Genomic DNA, 14,630 nt, shown 5'->3' on the forward strand with positions numbered 1-14,630 from the left:
ACCTGTCTCACTCACCAATTGCTCTTCCAAGTATGCCGCACATGGGGGTCATGAATGTTGTGCTTGTCAGCTTGTTCATCCAGGAAGTCAAACATATATTTGATAGCCAGGGGAAGTGCACTGCCACGATGAGCTGTGCTGAAGATGGTCTCAAAGAGGTCATCTACAAATTTCTGGAGAGTTCCCTGTTGGGAGAAGGAGAGAAGAGTATGGGACACCAAGTAGGAAGAGGATGTTTAAATTTGGTATCCTACTGAAAATAGAGTGTGTCTATAAATCAGATTCAGGAAATATGCTTGAAAAGCAAGAACCATTTAATAGCTGTTAAACACGACATGAGATGTCTGACATCTGCATCTTCACAATATCTGTTACTTATGGCTAACAACTGAATGGGATAGGGAAGATATTACTTGTTCTCTCTGTTATTGACACACAGGGAAGGTGTCCGAAATGTGGTGGAACACCATATCCCATCTCAAGATGGGATGGTGATGGGAAGGCACTCACCTGTTCCCTCCAAATTTTATCTTCTCTGCATCCTAAACTCAACAGCCTTGATGTATACGTGAGCCAAAAGCTACCTATTTTCTATACTGGTTTTCGTACATGGCCCATTCTCAAACTGGGGATAGAAGCCAGGCAGAGAAGAAAATAAGGTTTTAATGATACAAATAGGACAACAGTGACTGGAGAAGATGGCTGTCCATTATGCATTAGTATAACAAAAACCAAGAACTTCATCTTAATTACTTGTATTTTACTACACACTGTCATGGGACCAAGTCAAGCCCTAGGAACAACGCATGGATATGTCAGTTCACAGAATCACAGAATCACAGAACTGTAGGGGTTGGAAGGGACCTCCAGAGATCATTGAGTCCAACCCCCCTGCCAAAGCAGGTTCCCTACACCAGTCGCACAGGTAGGCATCCAGGCAGGTCTTGAACATCTCCAGAGAAGGAGACTCCACCACCTCCCTGGGCAGCCTGTGCCAGTGCTCCGTCACCTCACTGTAAAGAAGTTCTTGCGCATGTTTGTGCGGAACTTCCCATGCTGCAGTTTCCAGCCGTTTCCCCTTGTCCTGTCTCCACTCACCACTGAAAACAGTCTGGCCTCGCCATTCTGCCCCCCACACCTTAGATATTTATAGACCTGGATCAGGTCCCCTCTCAGTCTTCTCTTCTCAAGGCTGAACAGACCCAGTTCACTCAGCCTTTCCTCATAGGAGAGATGCTCCAGGCCCTTCACCATCTTCGTGGCCCTCCGCTGGACTCTTTCCAAGAGATCCTTGTCTTTTTTGTACTGGGGAGCCCAGAACTGGACGCAGTACTCCAGATGAGGCCTCAACAGGGCAGAATAGAGGGGAAGGATCACCTCCCTCAACCTGCTGGACACGCTCTTTTTACTGCACCCCAGTAAGCCATTGGCCTTTTTGGCTACAAGGGGCACACTACTGGCTCATGGCCAACCTGTCATCCACCAGGACACCCAGGTCCCTTTCCGCAGAGCTCCCCTCCAGCAGGTCATCCCCAGTTACTGCTCAAGGGACAAAATGGTTACCTAAGGGTGATGGAACACTGGAACAAGTTGCCCAGAGACGTGGGCAACCTGTATGGAGACCTGTTTGTACCCCTTCTTGTGTGACCCACTGTAGGGCACCTGCTTTTGCAGGGGGGGGTTGGATTTGATGGTCTCTTCCAAACCTGAAACTGTGATTCTGTGATAACATCCGCTACAGAGATTGCAATGGTATCCTCATGTGCTTACAGAACCACTCTGGACCAGCTGATGAGAACAGCTGACCTCCAGTAATGACATGAAGGGCTAAAACAGCAGAGGCTGCCCAGGCCTGAAGAAAGAGGCAGTTGGGGAGCTGAGGTAGCCTATGAAAATTGATTCTGCCATCAAAGCAGCAAGGTCATTTATATGTGGATAAACCATATGGTTGCCAAAATAACAAAAATTCCAAAATAATACAAAATTTCCTCAGCTGAAAAATAAAATCCTTCCCTTTCTCTGCAGACCCAGGAAAGAAATTCCTTTTTACTAGAAATGAAACACCAGGTTCCATCAGAGTGGCTCAAGTTTACATAGCATTAACAAGTACTTAATTAGAAAGCTGGTGTCTCTTGCTGATTCACCACTTGATTTATTCTTTGGGAAACAAACAGAGGTGCCTTTTGCTTGTGTGAACTCCTACAGGGTGAATAAAGCCCCGTAGCATCTCTGACTCAGAAAGGACCCCGAGGGGAAATCTCGTTGCTCTGACATCGAAGAGCTGCCCTCGGGTTCACTTTCCAGAGGGAATTAGTTCTCCACATGCTCACCCACACAAATGCAAAGAAAACCTCTGAAGCTTTTAGGCAAGAGACTGTAGGTCTCAGAGGTCAGGGATTTACTAGAATAAAAATCATTGTCAGTTTAACTAAGTGTTCCTTGGGATTGTATTACCAGCAACTGGTCTCTCTCCTCTTTCCCTGCCTCAAATGGTCATGATGATGATAGAAAATTGCTCAGCCCAAGAGGGGAAACCATAAACCACCAGCCTTTCTGTTACTGTGCAAGTTTTGCAGCTGTTCTCCAGCCATCTTTATAGAAAAAAGAAAAAAAAACAAGTGTTGAATTTGTGATCCGGAATAAACCAAAAGCACTTCAGTGTCAGAGCAGGGGACATATCCCCAGATAGTGTACATCAGCACTGGTCCAGTGACCACTGGTTTAATCTGGGATTGAGGCCCTGGGGATCATCATTTTCTTGCTATATTATGTGATCCATGTAAGTACTTTGAATCCCACCACAACAGAGATGGCAGAGAGAAGAGACTGACACCACGGGCTGAGGAAAAAATGTGCAGGTAAAACTTACAGTAGGACTTACACACATAATGGAGACTTGCCAGATCAGCAAGCTCAGATGGTGTTTGCATGAATAAATATAATCATGCTTGTGCCTGTTGACACCCTGACAGGAAATGATAATAGTCAAAACTTTAGAGAAGGAAGAAAGATTGGGCTGTTTGATTTGCTCCTCGGTTTAATCCTGCCCAGAATGGCGTGAGATAACACTGATTAGCCCACCTGAGCCACAGCTGCAGTTTCCACTTCTGGGCTGCATCAAGATAACTCATGTGTCAGAGAAATTTGGGCACAGAGATGCACTGCACTGTGAGAGGATTGCAGGACTGCAGAGGGATCTGTCTGATTAAATGCCTGCCTCCCCACCTGCCCTGATTCCTTCTGTGATTCAAAAAAAAAGCACTGTGCCCTCTCCACTAATGCAAGCTTCTCCAAGGAAAGCACCACCACCAAGAGATCCAGGGGTGGAACAGCAGATAGATATACAGACAGCTTCTTCTGCCCATATTCTTATAAAGCCTTTTGAAGAGGAGTTAGGTGGAGAACTTGCCAACACTCAAATAATGCTGTTCTGGGAAAGCCAGACAGATCACAACATACAGAACAACCTGGGTCTGCATAGAACAGCCCTCGGGGCAAGTCTTCAACTTCTCAAGTCCCTTTCCTGACTTTGCTTTCTTAATTAAGTTCCCTCCCTCTGCACTCTGAGCACTTCTAGTGCTCTATTTTCCTTCTGCTCTTTTATCCCCTCTTTGATACTCCTTGAACAGTCTCTCATTTTTTGTTGGCAAGAAGTCACACTACAGCCTTCAAAAGCCCATTCCTCACCCTTTTCCCTTCTCCCTCCATATACCTTGGTGGCGAGTAGCCTTGTCAGGTAGATCTCAGAAACCATCTTGCTGCCCCGGTCACCCTCTTTTTGGTCACCATGTTCGTGATTCTTCACCAAGTGCCACATCTTGACTCCACTCTCAAGGTCAGGAGTGATCATGGGTGTGCGGGAGCGGAGGCTGTCTGGGCTGCCTGTGTAACGGATCATGTTTTCTGCAAAGAGAGATGCATGTGTGTCAGCCCTATTAGCACTTGCATTGAAATTAATGAGTTTCAACAAGGAGATACGCTTTCTTATCAGAAAGGCAAGAAGAAGACCTCTTTCTGCTGGCTGGTTTTAGTACTGGTTCCTCTGACATCTGATATATGAACGGGATGCACATATTGCTGTAATCGTACTGCAGTGTCCCTCCTCTTGTGAGCTCTATATTTCCATATCAGTATTAAATAAATGTCCATTGACCAATTCATAACATTAAGCAGAAGAGTTGTATCTCCTGGTGGAATTGCAGTGTAAGCCAGAAAAGGTCCCAGAACTGGTGTATGGACCAGGCCTTGCTATCAAAGTATGACTGAGTGATTTGCTCAGCAAAAACAAGGGATATGAGCCAAGGAGGACATAATGGTCATGTCTGTAAATTAAATGAAGCTCTTACACTGCCCTTCGGTTGCCATGCATTTATGATGTTCTCTGTCAAACCTCTGGCCTTGGACAACTAGCACTGCTAGTGTAAGGCACTGCCAAGGAGGGATTCAGGGAACAGCAGCAAATACTCATGGTAGCAAACAGGGGCAAGTTCAGCTTATTTTACCTGAGTGGTTGATATCTGACCAAGCTTCTTGGCCTTATGGTCAGAGAACATGTCAGGGGCCTTCTTGCATGAAAATATTGATGCAACCAATATGATTTCTTTCTTGTTTCCCCAACACCAAATTCAGGAGGAGCCGCTTCCTCTTTCTCGTTTGGCAACAAAGCAATCCAATAACTTCTACCCAACTGTTCTCTTCAGTCTCTGCTTCTAAATTTTGTTTTGATAGAAAGTGAACCAGAACTCCAGAGGGCCCACACATACTACCTCCACAAAGACACTTTTATCCTACAGACAGTACTTCCCTTTGTCCCTGAGTGATGCCATGAGGCACCCCCTCCCCCTGCTAGCAATGCTACAGATTGAGTCTTTTCCAACCATGATTAACAGAAGAGTGTTGCACATTTCTACAGCAAGATCTGAATCAAGCTTATTAATGCACTACCAATCTCTACATATTAATTATTAGATGGAATATCCTTTTTCTCTCTGGATGTTGTTTACTTAATTGCAATTAACAATCACTTGTGACCCACTACGTCTTCTCCTCCCCCCATATCCCTCCTCACACCCTCCCCCTGAAAAATCAAATGGCAAAAGAATTAAAGAAATCCAAGAGAAATTAACCCCCCTTAAGTCTTCCTTTTCAAAGGTCACTGTGTCTTTCAGTAATTGCAACAACATGACAAACTGGATGAATATTAATAAGGTCTGCTGGATTGCTTATGTCCTTGGAGAAAGAGGAAGGGGGTTCCTCTGGACATTGAGTAGCTGTATTTTCCCTCAAGCCTAAAGGGAATTAGAAGGATCAAAGATGCCTTCATACATAGGGAAAAATAATAGTAAATTGATATGCTAACTGCATCATGGATGGAGCAACACTCTGGTTGCACATTAGAGACATTTGTCTTTGCCCTCCCATGCCATCATAGCATCTTGGGGTGACAGCTGTCTCATTCTCAGTTGTCTCATGTGTAAAGTGGGAAGAACAGTGCAATGCTCTGAGATACACTGACAAATGACCTCAGCAAGCTGTTTTTAGTATTATTCCAGGTGTAAATTCCCTTGGGATAATAAAATAGCAGGATGAGACACATAATATTCACACTAAAATATAACAGTATGCAAGCAGTGCCCTCTGTCTTGGCTGTTTCTAGCCACAGAGGCCTCTAATCTGTGCCATAGATTCTTCACAACAGACCTTTCCTACCAAAGTGACTGAGCTCTTACACAGTGCAACGCTTCTCCCTTGCCTCTCCCTGTGAAAACTTTGAGTGAGATGCTTTCCATCTGACCACAGTGATCTGAAATGTACACTGTTAATTATTTAGGCTCCTCCATTATCTAATAGGAGAGAAGTACTTCCCAAGAGCATTCCATTTGGCTCAACAGCTTGGACCAGATCCCAACATTTTAGATGACTAAATCCTTTCCTCCTGCCATCCACCAAAGAATCATGTCAACTATTCATCTGCCTATCACTTTTGTTGCTACTGCTCAGTGTCTTGCAACCACAACAATGTCTGAGATCTCTCCTGCAGTGCTCTCTTGATCCATACCAGCACACAGGTCCTTACCATATTTACTGGCTGAGGTTCGGGAGACTGTGGAGTTGTTGACTGCATTGTAGGCAGTGACTTGCTTGGAGACTAAAGCTACCACAGATCCATCTGGCACCTAAAGAGAAAAATTGACTTTGTTAATAGGCTTTTGAGGAGCATGCCAAGGACAGCAGGAATTCAAATAGCAGAAATTGAGACATAAACTCATGCCACTGCAGGCAAGTCAGTAATTTTCTACCAAAGCTTCAAGTGCTCTCTTCAGAGAGTTTGTTAACAACTACAACAACAAAAAGAGTAATAAAATCTCCTGTTACACCACTAGAAGGTTGTACTCGAGTACCAGGACAACAGATGACGAGCAGACAGTCCTGGGATAAAGCCCAGTGAGGACAGTGTGGGTCTTTGCACTGATCTGACAGTAGGTTCTTCATGAGGAAGCAGCTGTCAGGACGAGAGGGTGAGTAGAATAAAATAACTTGTCTTCATACACAGCTGTAAAGCGATTAACTTGTAACCACAGTATTACTTCAAGAAAGGCTGGAGCTAGTACAGGGTCATTTTTCACAGCAGAGAAATCACCTGAGACCTAAGCTAATGAATGACCAGGACTATGACACTGGAACAGACATTGGAAACTGCATTTCCTATGAGCAGAGGCAGACTGGAGAAATTAGGATAAGGTTGCAAGTTACGTAGCAGTTTTCGACCAAGAGCTATCAGTGTTAAGGATCTTTAGATATCCAAATCACAAACATAAGTTGCTTTTACACCATTTCATTTCCCAAATGAAGGAAGTTTATCCAAATCATCCATTTTTGCCTGACCTGACCCGAATACAGGTATCAGCCCTACTGAGGTGCTGCTGAGATGTTCACAGAAGCATATTTGATGATGAAGGGAGAGATTAAAGAATGGGGCTCCTATGTTAGGTCCAAACTTAAGTTAAACCTACAGTTGTGTCAGGAGTGAGAAAAGCTCACATCTTATTTATTACCTTAGGAATTAGGATTTGGAGTGCTGTTTGACGGTAAAACTATTTAAAGTGAGTTTTCCTACAAGAGACAACATTATCAATGATGACACGGCTGGTATGGAGGTGACTGTCCAGTGCTCTAGAAATTTTCTGAGAGTGGAAAGTGAAAATTAACACCAGAGTTCATATTATTTCCTTGAAGACAACTGCAGGGTAGACTCCTGCAGCTATGCTAGTCACTTCAAGTAGAGAGAAATAAGTATTTACAGGAAAAAAAAAGCCATCGAGGATGGAAAGTCTCATAAGGATGGGAAAATCGATGTGAAGTTTTTTGTTCCTCCCACCTTGATTGCAAGTAGTATCTAGATACACAGCTTAGATGAAGATACATACATTTTCCACTCTGACTCATCCTGTCAGCCTCTCAGTGCACAGTCTCCCCTTTTCAGGCAACAAATGTCCTGCTGGCTAGAATTGACCACCATGAACTCTTTCTCTTTGCTGTTTCAGAGGATCTCAGTAGGGATGGAGAGGCTGTGTGAGGACATAGTGGAATAGTGTTCCAACAGAAAGCAGAGCTTTCTGAAAAGAGCCAGACTTTGCATTTCTACAGCTAAGTGATTCATGTGGGTCCTTTATCAGAAATGTTAACAAGTCAGCGGCTCAGAGGAGCCATATCAGGAATATCTGTGATAAATAAGACATCATAAAAAGGAGATAGGTGAAAAAAAAATGCTAACAACTTCTAGCTCTTGTCTGTGTAATAATAATAATTAGCACTTGCATGGAGTTTTTGATCTTCAAAGCACTGCAGAGGCTAATTAAATAGCCCTTCAGCAATTGTGGAAGGCAATTACAGGCTTTTTGTAGTTTCAGCCCCACGCTATATATAGGGAAACTGAGGCAGCAGAAATATCAGCGAGTGCCCCAGGTTAAGCAATGCAGAGCTCAAATCCCCAGCAGCTGCGGACCTATTCTGCCCCTATTCATCTGTAGACATGGGGGCTCACTGCCTGAAGCAAACAATAGAAAAAAGCACATAAGGGGGAAAAAATTATACTTGGTCTGTTGATGAAATGAAATAGAAGCCTTTCCTTCTTGCAAAAAAAACCCAAAAAACAAAAAACATAAAATGTGTTCTGGAGTCAGCCAGCAATCCTTCAGTCAATCTGAAGTGAAAAGTTTCATTCCTTTTTCAAATGACTGCCTGCTGCCTCCTCAGGTCAGCCCTTAAATGAGAAAGATATCTTGTTATGAAACACATATTGCTGAGGTGTGATTAAAGAAATGACAGAATTGTCAGTATCGGATTAAACTTAATGAGTTGGTTTATTTTATCCACTTATTTATTTATTTATTTATTTGCAGGAGTGGAAAGAACTGGGGGACCTTTTGACTAAAACTCCATTTTCACTAAATCTAACACTTATGTATGATGCATTTGGACATCTTTATCCCTCTCCTACAGGTCTCAAGGTTACAAAGAGATGATGAGAAATCTTGTCTTAAGACAAGGTCACAAAGGGATTAAATCAGAGGATCTTAGGGCAGTGTCATCTCCACTGCACTGCTCTCTCCAGTCATGCTGCTTTCCTCCTCTTTTTTTTTCAGACAATACATCTTCTTCTCTTCCATTTTTCTCTTTTCCATCCTTCTGGACTCTGCTAGCATTACAAGGCCTTTGATGCATTGGAAAAAGGAAGAAAGAAAGGCTTGTTTTCTGTTTGTCAACATGAGAAATGTTAATCCATGTTGTTCTCTTAAGAAACACTTTTCTTCACATTCTGCTCACCCGAACTGCCTCTTTCGAGAGAGATGGAGTCTTATTTCTTCCTTGTCTTCATCTCTAATGATGCTCCCAGAAGGAGCGGGATGGATATGCTCAACAGAAGCTCTGTTCAGTTATTGCCCACTCAATAACTGTTTAACTCTGCATCTTGGAGAACAACACTTTACCCTTCTACTTAGCACCTTCTTGACTGATTTACCTTCTAAACCACCCTCTCCCAGAGTTACCTGATAGTGTGCCAGCGTGTTGAGTCTCTTCCAGTCATTCTCTATCTTGGTTGTGATGTCTTCATCCTGGAGGATCATCCTTGCTCCACTTGCCTGCCGCCACTCTGCAAGGAGAATAAGAACACTGAATGCTGCTCTGCAGAGCCCTCAGAGCCTTGTAAATCCCTGTGCTCATAACCTGTGTGGTGACACGTGCACACCTGTAGCACCACATCAGTTGTGGTCATTACGCTCTGTCAGATGCCTCCAACCATGTACAATATGTGAATGCATAATGCCCAAAGCCAGTAACAGAGGGAAAGGGTGGACATGTGCCCAAGGAGGCTCTGGATGCATTCAAGGCCAGGCTGGATGTAGCTCTCGGCAGTCTGATCTGGTGGTTGGTGACCCTGCACATAGCAGAGGGGTTAAGACTAGATGATCATTGTGGTCCTTTTTAACCCAGGTCATTCTGTGAATCTATGATTCCACGACAGACGAATCATGACAGGTTCACATAAACAGTTCATGAGCTACGAAAAAAGAGTCATGTGGCAAAGTTCACAGTCAAGTCCTAAGTTAACCAGACCAGTTTCTTTATACTTGATAAAATAATGTTGCTGTCATGAAGTTATTATTGCACAAGAAACAGTCAGCCCTTTGAAGAGTGCAAAAAATATAGAGCAGATGCCTACACACACACGAGAGATCCAAAGCTATTGCACAGCAACACACAGCGGTGAGTTTATACAGATAAATAAAGCAATGACCACAGAGATTTTGTTCCAACTGCAGAGCTGAATGGAGCAAATCCTGGTGCATCTATTTGTAGCGCTTAACTCCTAGTTTACTCCCTGGTGCTGTTCTTTCTTCATTGTGGCTGTTACTAAGATCCACTTGCCTTCTGCAGGTCATCTGTTAACTTGTGACATAAGAAAATGAACATCACTTGTTTCAGGGATAGAAATTAGTCAGTGGCCCATTTTCATTAAGAGGCAGAGACGCTGACATTATGGTACCTTCCAGTATCTACAGAGGATCTACAGGAAAGCCAGGAAGGGACTCCTAATCAGGGAGTGCAGTAGCAGGACAAGGGGTAATAACTAATGACTTAGAAAAGAGTGAAGTTACATTAGACATTAGCAAGAAATTCTTATTACGAGGATGGTGAGGAACTGGAACAGGTTGCTCAGAGAAACTGTGAATGTCCTAACCCTTAAAGCCAATCTGGAAGAGGCTTTGAGCAACCTGATCTAGTGGAAAGTGTCCCTGATCATGGCAGAGGAGCTGGAACTAGATGATTTTTGAGGTCTTTTCCATCTCAAACCATTCTGTGATCCTATGATCCTGTGATTCTATGATTCTATTACATGTCTAACTGTCAAGACAGGGCTCCAATGGGCAGAGCAGTGTCTGGCTTGCTGCAGACCCTTTACTGGGGCTTCAGCAGTATGTCTGCAAGCAGAAGGGCTCCAATTTCTGACCATACCACTTCTCTAGCTTCCACCTCAAAATGCTGAGTGTTTCCTTCTCCAGTACTAGAGCACCCCATCACTTCCCAGGGTGCTCCAATCTTTTGTAGAAGTCTTGAAGGATGCTTCACGTGGAGGATTGACACAGCTTGTCCCGAAGAGTGCTCACAAACCTGCCTGTAGGCAAGGAACATGTAGACAGGACCAAAAGAAGAGACATGTAACATCCCTCTGTGACACCAGTCATGGCTGTAGCTTAACCACAGAAAACCATCCAAAGCTTCCTTTCTGACTGTCATGCCTCAAACACAGTGACCCAGACACCGAGCAAGAGCCCAAGCAAAAAGTCTATTTAATTGCTGGAGTTAATTAAAAAGAAATTTTGGATGTGGACACATCACCTGCCAGCCCTGCTTATTTCTCTTAACATAAAAATGCAAGGACCATTGCAAATTTCCTTTGGTTTCAGCAGTTTTCTTATCACATAATTAAAATGTATTGGGAAAGCTGCCCTTGCCTTTATTATTCATTTAAATTAGTACAAAGAGGTCAGCTGCTCTGTTTATTGCTGGATGCTACTTTGGCTGGAGATACTGATAGAGTAAGCGAAGGTTATGTTGGCTAAGCACTGATACTAAACTGCCCTTCATTCACTGCAGCTCCTCTGATCTTCACCTATATTATCCCTGTGATGTCCGAGGATGATACACTCTGTTCATTGCCCCCTGGACAAGATTCCCAGAAGCTAACAGATCACAGACATTGCTTGGAAGAACACAAAATTTAAGTTGGAACTGGGCTGGGACACAGTGCTTTTATAAAGCATTCTGCAGGGTATACCAAAACCCTTAAATCCCCATGGTGTCTCTTTGACCCTGTTCCATCGTGTCTCAGCATGCTGCCTCCTTATTCACACATCTTTGGGAAAGGACATACACAGTGTTTTGGGAAGAATCCATGGGTCCTCTGAGTTCCACTCAGCTCTGATATGAAATGTAGGCATGCCTTTCTTCATTCTGCTTCTCCACACTTGAGGGCTGAACAGGGTCCTCAGAGCAGCAGAAGCTTTCCCTTTGCCATGGGGATATTTTGGCAACCATAGGACTGTGTCTTCTATGTATATCTTGGGACCCCCTACACTCCCACTCAGACACAGGCGATTACCAAATCTCCTTCCCCTCAGCCTTCATAAAAAAAAAATGGGCCATGTGGAGAAGAGCAAGGACCACCCTGACTTTGCACAAGACCCATTCACAAGCAAGACAAGGGGCTGTGAACTCTGCAAGGCAGGCTCAGAGCATCTTGCTTCAGCTTCACGACCCATTTGCCCAGACCAAACACAAAGCACTTTCTCATGAATCTGAGCAATAACAGGGAAAGAATCCCCAACTTTTTCTAACCTCAGAGCAGTGCTATGTGCTTCTCTTTACTATTTATGGGTGGTCACAGAACAATCTGCAAAGAAATGTGGTGTCTGGAAGCACCACTGTAGATGTCCCTGTTCTAGCTGTAGGTGTCCCAGCTTATTGCAGGGGAGTTGCAGTAGATGACCTTTAAGAGTCCCTTCCAACTCAAACAATTCTATGATTCTATGATGCAGAGGAACAGGTTGGGAGGACACAAAAGAAGGAAAAGGTGACCCTGACATCCATATTCACAGCACTAAGTGAAAACTGTTAGCTTTGTCCTCGCTGCCAGCACCCCATCCCCTTTCTCATCAGATCTGCCCACTCCTCTGTGAGCCAGCACAAAGGAGAGACACACTCCAATCCAATTTGTTATACGTCCACCTTCCAGAGAGAGGGGGAGGGAGGTAAAAATCCCATTATCTTTATCAAGCCTTCCAATCAGGAGCAGTGGTAAATGCAAACTCAGGAGACAGCTGCTGTGAAGCCTTTATATTTCATTCAGCAGATAGTGTATCTTTTTATTGCACGCAGGAATTACTTCTTTTTTTTTTCTTCTTTTTTTTTTTTTTCCTTAAGAAACAACCTTTCCGTTCAACTTGACTCAGAAAAAGGGAAATTCCAGGGGACAACAATAAAGAGGAGCTTGTTCGAGTGGTAGCAATGCCTTGTTAAGGAGTGAGTCTACTAGGAGGTGGGAGAGGGGGAGATGTCCTGCACCTCTGATCTTACAGATGTTGTACCTCCCTTATGCCTTCACTCTGATCCCGATCACCATGAAGATGCCCAGAGAACAACAGAGAAAAGAACAGCACAGAAAAGATTTTTCAGGGGCAACTGAAACACTCAGAGCTGTAAGACCTCTCATTTCACTCCAGATGTCTTCTTCTGAGCTAGTCATCATTGTCTATCCTATCCTCTATGAGCATTTGTAGGTCACAATGCACACAATTCATTTTGGTCATCTGTATACACTCTGCTGTGCTTCACAACCTTTTCCTATAGACCTTAAGTCTGGTTTGAAAGGCTATGAAAAGATTTGTGGCTGTGTACAACAATGGAAAGGGGAACATTTGCATCTAGCTTATTCATTCTTGATGCCTTTTTCATGATCACTTGTGCTCATGATGGATTTTCTGTAAGAGCCCAGGGTGGGCTGCTTTTAGTCTTCTAGTCCTAGGAGTTTTTCGTCATTTCCCAATAACTTCCAAGTAAGACACAGTTTAGCATAAGAAATAGAAGAAGAAAACCTTTTGCCTCTTTGCCTCCAGTGCAACCAGATGTGTGGGAAATAAAAACTGAGGAAGTGTCCAGTTAAGAGATGATTTCTAAGAAGCGAAGAAACTCAGCTCTGCTTCTAACATGGAAAAAGATCACCATGGTTGGAAAGAAGCTTATATCAGAACAGATAGAGGCATTAAATATTTCAACCTCTATATGCAAGTTACAGAATCAGAGTGTTGTAGGGGTTGGAAGAGACCTCTGGAGATCACTGAATTCAAGCCCTCTGCCAAAGCAGCTTCCTTACAGCAGGTCACACAGGAAGGCATCCAGATGGGTTTTGAATTTCTCCAGAGAAAGAGACTCCACAGCCTCCTTGGGCAGTCTGTTCCAGTGCTCTGTCACCCTCAAAGTTTTTTCTTGTGTTTGTATGGAACTTCCGACACACCACAGTTTGTGCCCATTACTCCTTGCCCTCCTGCTGGGCAGTGATGAGAAGAGTCTGGTCCTGTCCACATGGCTCTCACCCTTTACATATTTATAAAGAGTCACACGATTTCCTCTCAGTCTTCTCCAGCCTGAACAGTCCCAGCTGTCTCAGCCCTTCTCATAGGAGAGATGCTCCAGGCCCCTTATAATCTTGTGGCACTCTGCTGGACTCCTTCTAGGACATCCCTGTCTTTTTTGAACTGGGGAGCCCAGAATTGGACACAATATTCCAAATGTGGCCTCAGCAGGGCAGAGTAGAGGAGGAGGATCACCTCCCTTGCTCTGCTGGCTCCACTCTTTCGAATGCAGCGCAGGTTGCCTTTGGCCTTCTTGGCCACAAGGGCACACTGATGACACATGGACAGTCTGCTGTCCACCAGGAGGCCCAGGTTCTTTAGAGAGCTCCTCTCCAGCAGCTTAGCCAACAAACCATACAGATGCATGCAGTTATTCCTCCCCAGGTGTAGGACTCTACACTTGCTCCGGCCAAACCTCACAAGGTTCCTCTGTGCCCAAATCTCCAGCCTGCCCAGTTCTCTGCCTTACTATAAATATGATCCAGTTGCACTCTGTTTAAATGGTTCCTAGATGTTCAACCCATCACCTCAGTACTGCATGCTGGTGAAGCACTGACAGCTTGCTCTGATGAGGTCCACAGTGAGGCTGAGCCAGCACCACTCAAGCGTGTGAGCGTGCAAGGCATTCAACCCAACTGCCTCCGCCTCAGCAGTCCCTTTCCAAAGGCTCAGGGAAAAGAGAATGCCTCAGCATGGAGCCAAATTTCTGTTTGGTGATTCTCACACCTTAATGTTTTCCCAAAGATGGGGAATATTTTATTTATGGCAAGGGCTTTAAAAAAAACAATAATAACAAAAATAGCCACAGTAGAAAGAAGCCTTTACTTTGAGAGCTGCAATTTGGGTTTTGGACTAAAATGTAACCTCAGGGTGTCCAAAATAAATGCTTTCAGCTGACAACCCCCTCCATGAGTTGTCTGGGTAACTGCAAAACAT

General features: G+C 44.1%; 1 protein-coding gene across 1 annotated transcript in view; it reads right to left on the reverse strand.

The window, feature by feature from the left end:
• Nucleotides 1–14,630, reverse strand: part of PLXNA4 (plexin A4) — a gene marked incomplete at both ends in the record, with an annotated part of 402,235 nt that overhangs the window by 16,474 nt on the left and 371,131 nt on the right. The window contains 4 exons of the mRNA XM_079549350.1: nucleotides 16–185; nucleotides 3,713–3,903; nucleotides 6,077–6,176; nucleotides 9,051–9,154. Coding sequence (XP_079405476.1) covers nucleotides 16–185; nucleotides 3,713–3,903; nucleotides 6,077–6,176; nucleotides 9,051–9,154 — 565 coding nt within the window. The remainder of the gene's footprint in view (nucleotides 1–15; nucleotides 186–3,712; nucleotides 3,904–6,076; nucleotides 6,177–9,050; nucleotides 9,155–14,630) is intronic.

This window comes from Tetrao urogallus (genome assembly GCF_951394365.1).
Source record: "Tetrao urogallus genome assembly, chromosome: 1".
In the NCBI taxonomy this organism is placed as follows: domain Eukaryota; kingdom Metazoa; phylum Chordata; class Aves; order Galliformes; family Phasianidae; genus Tetrao; species Tetrao urogallus.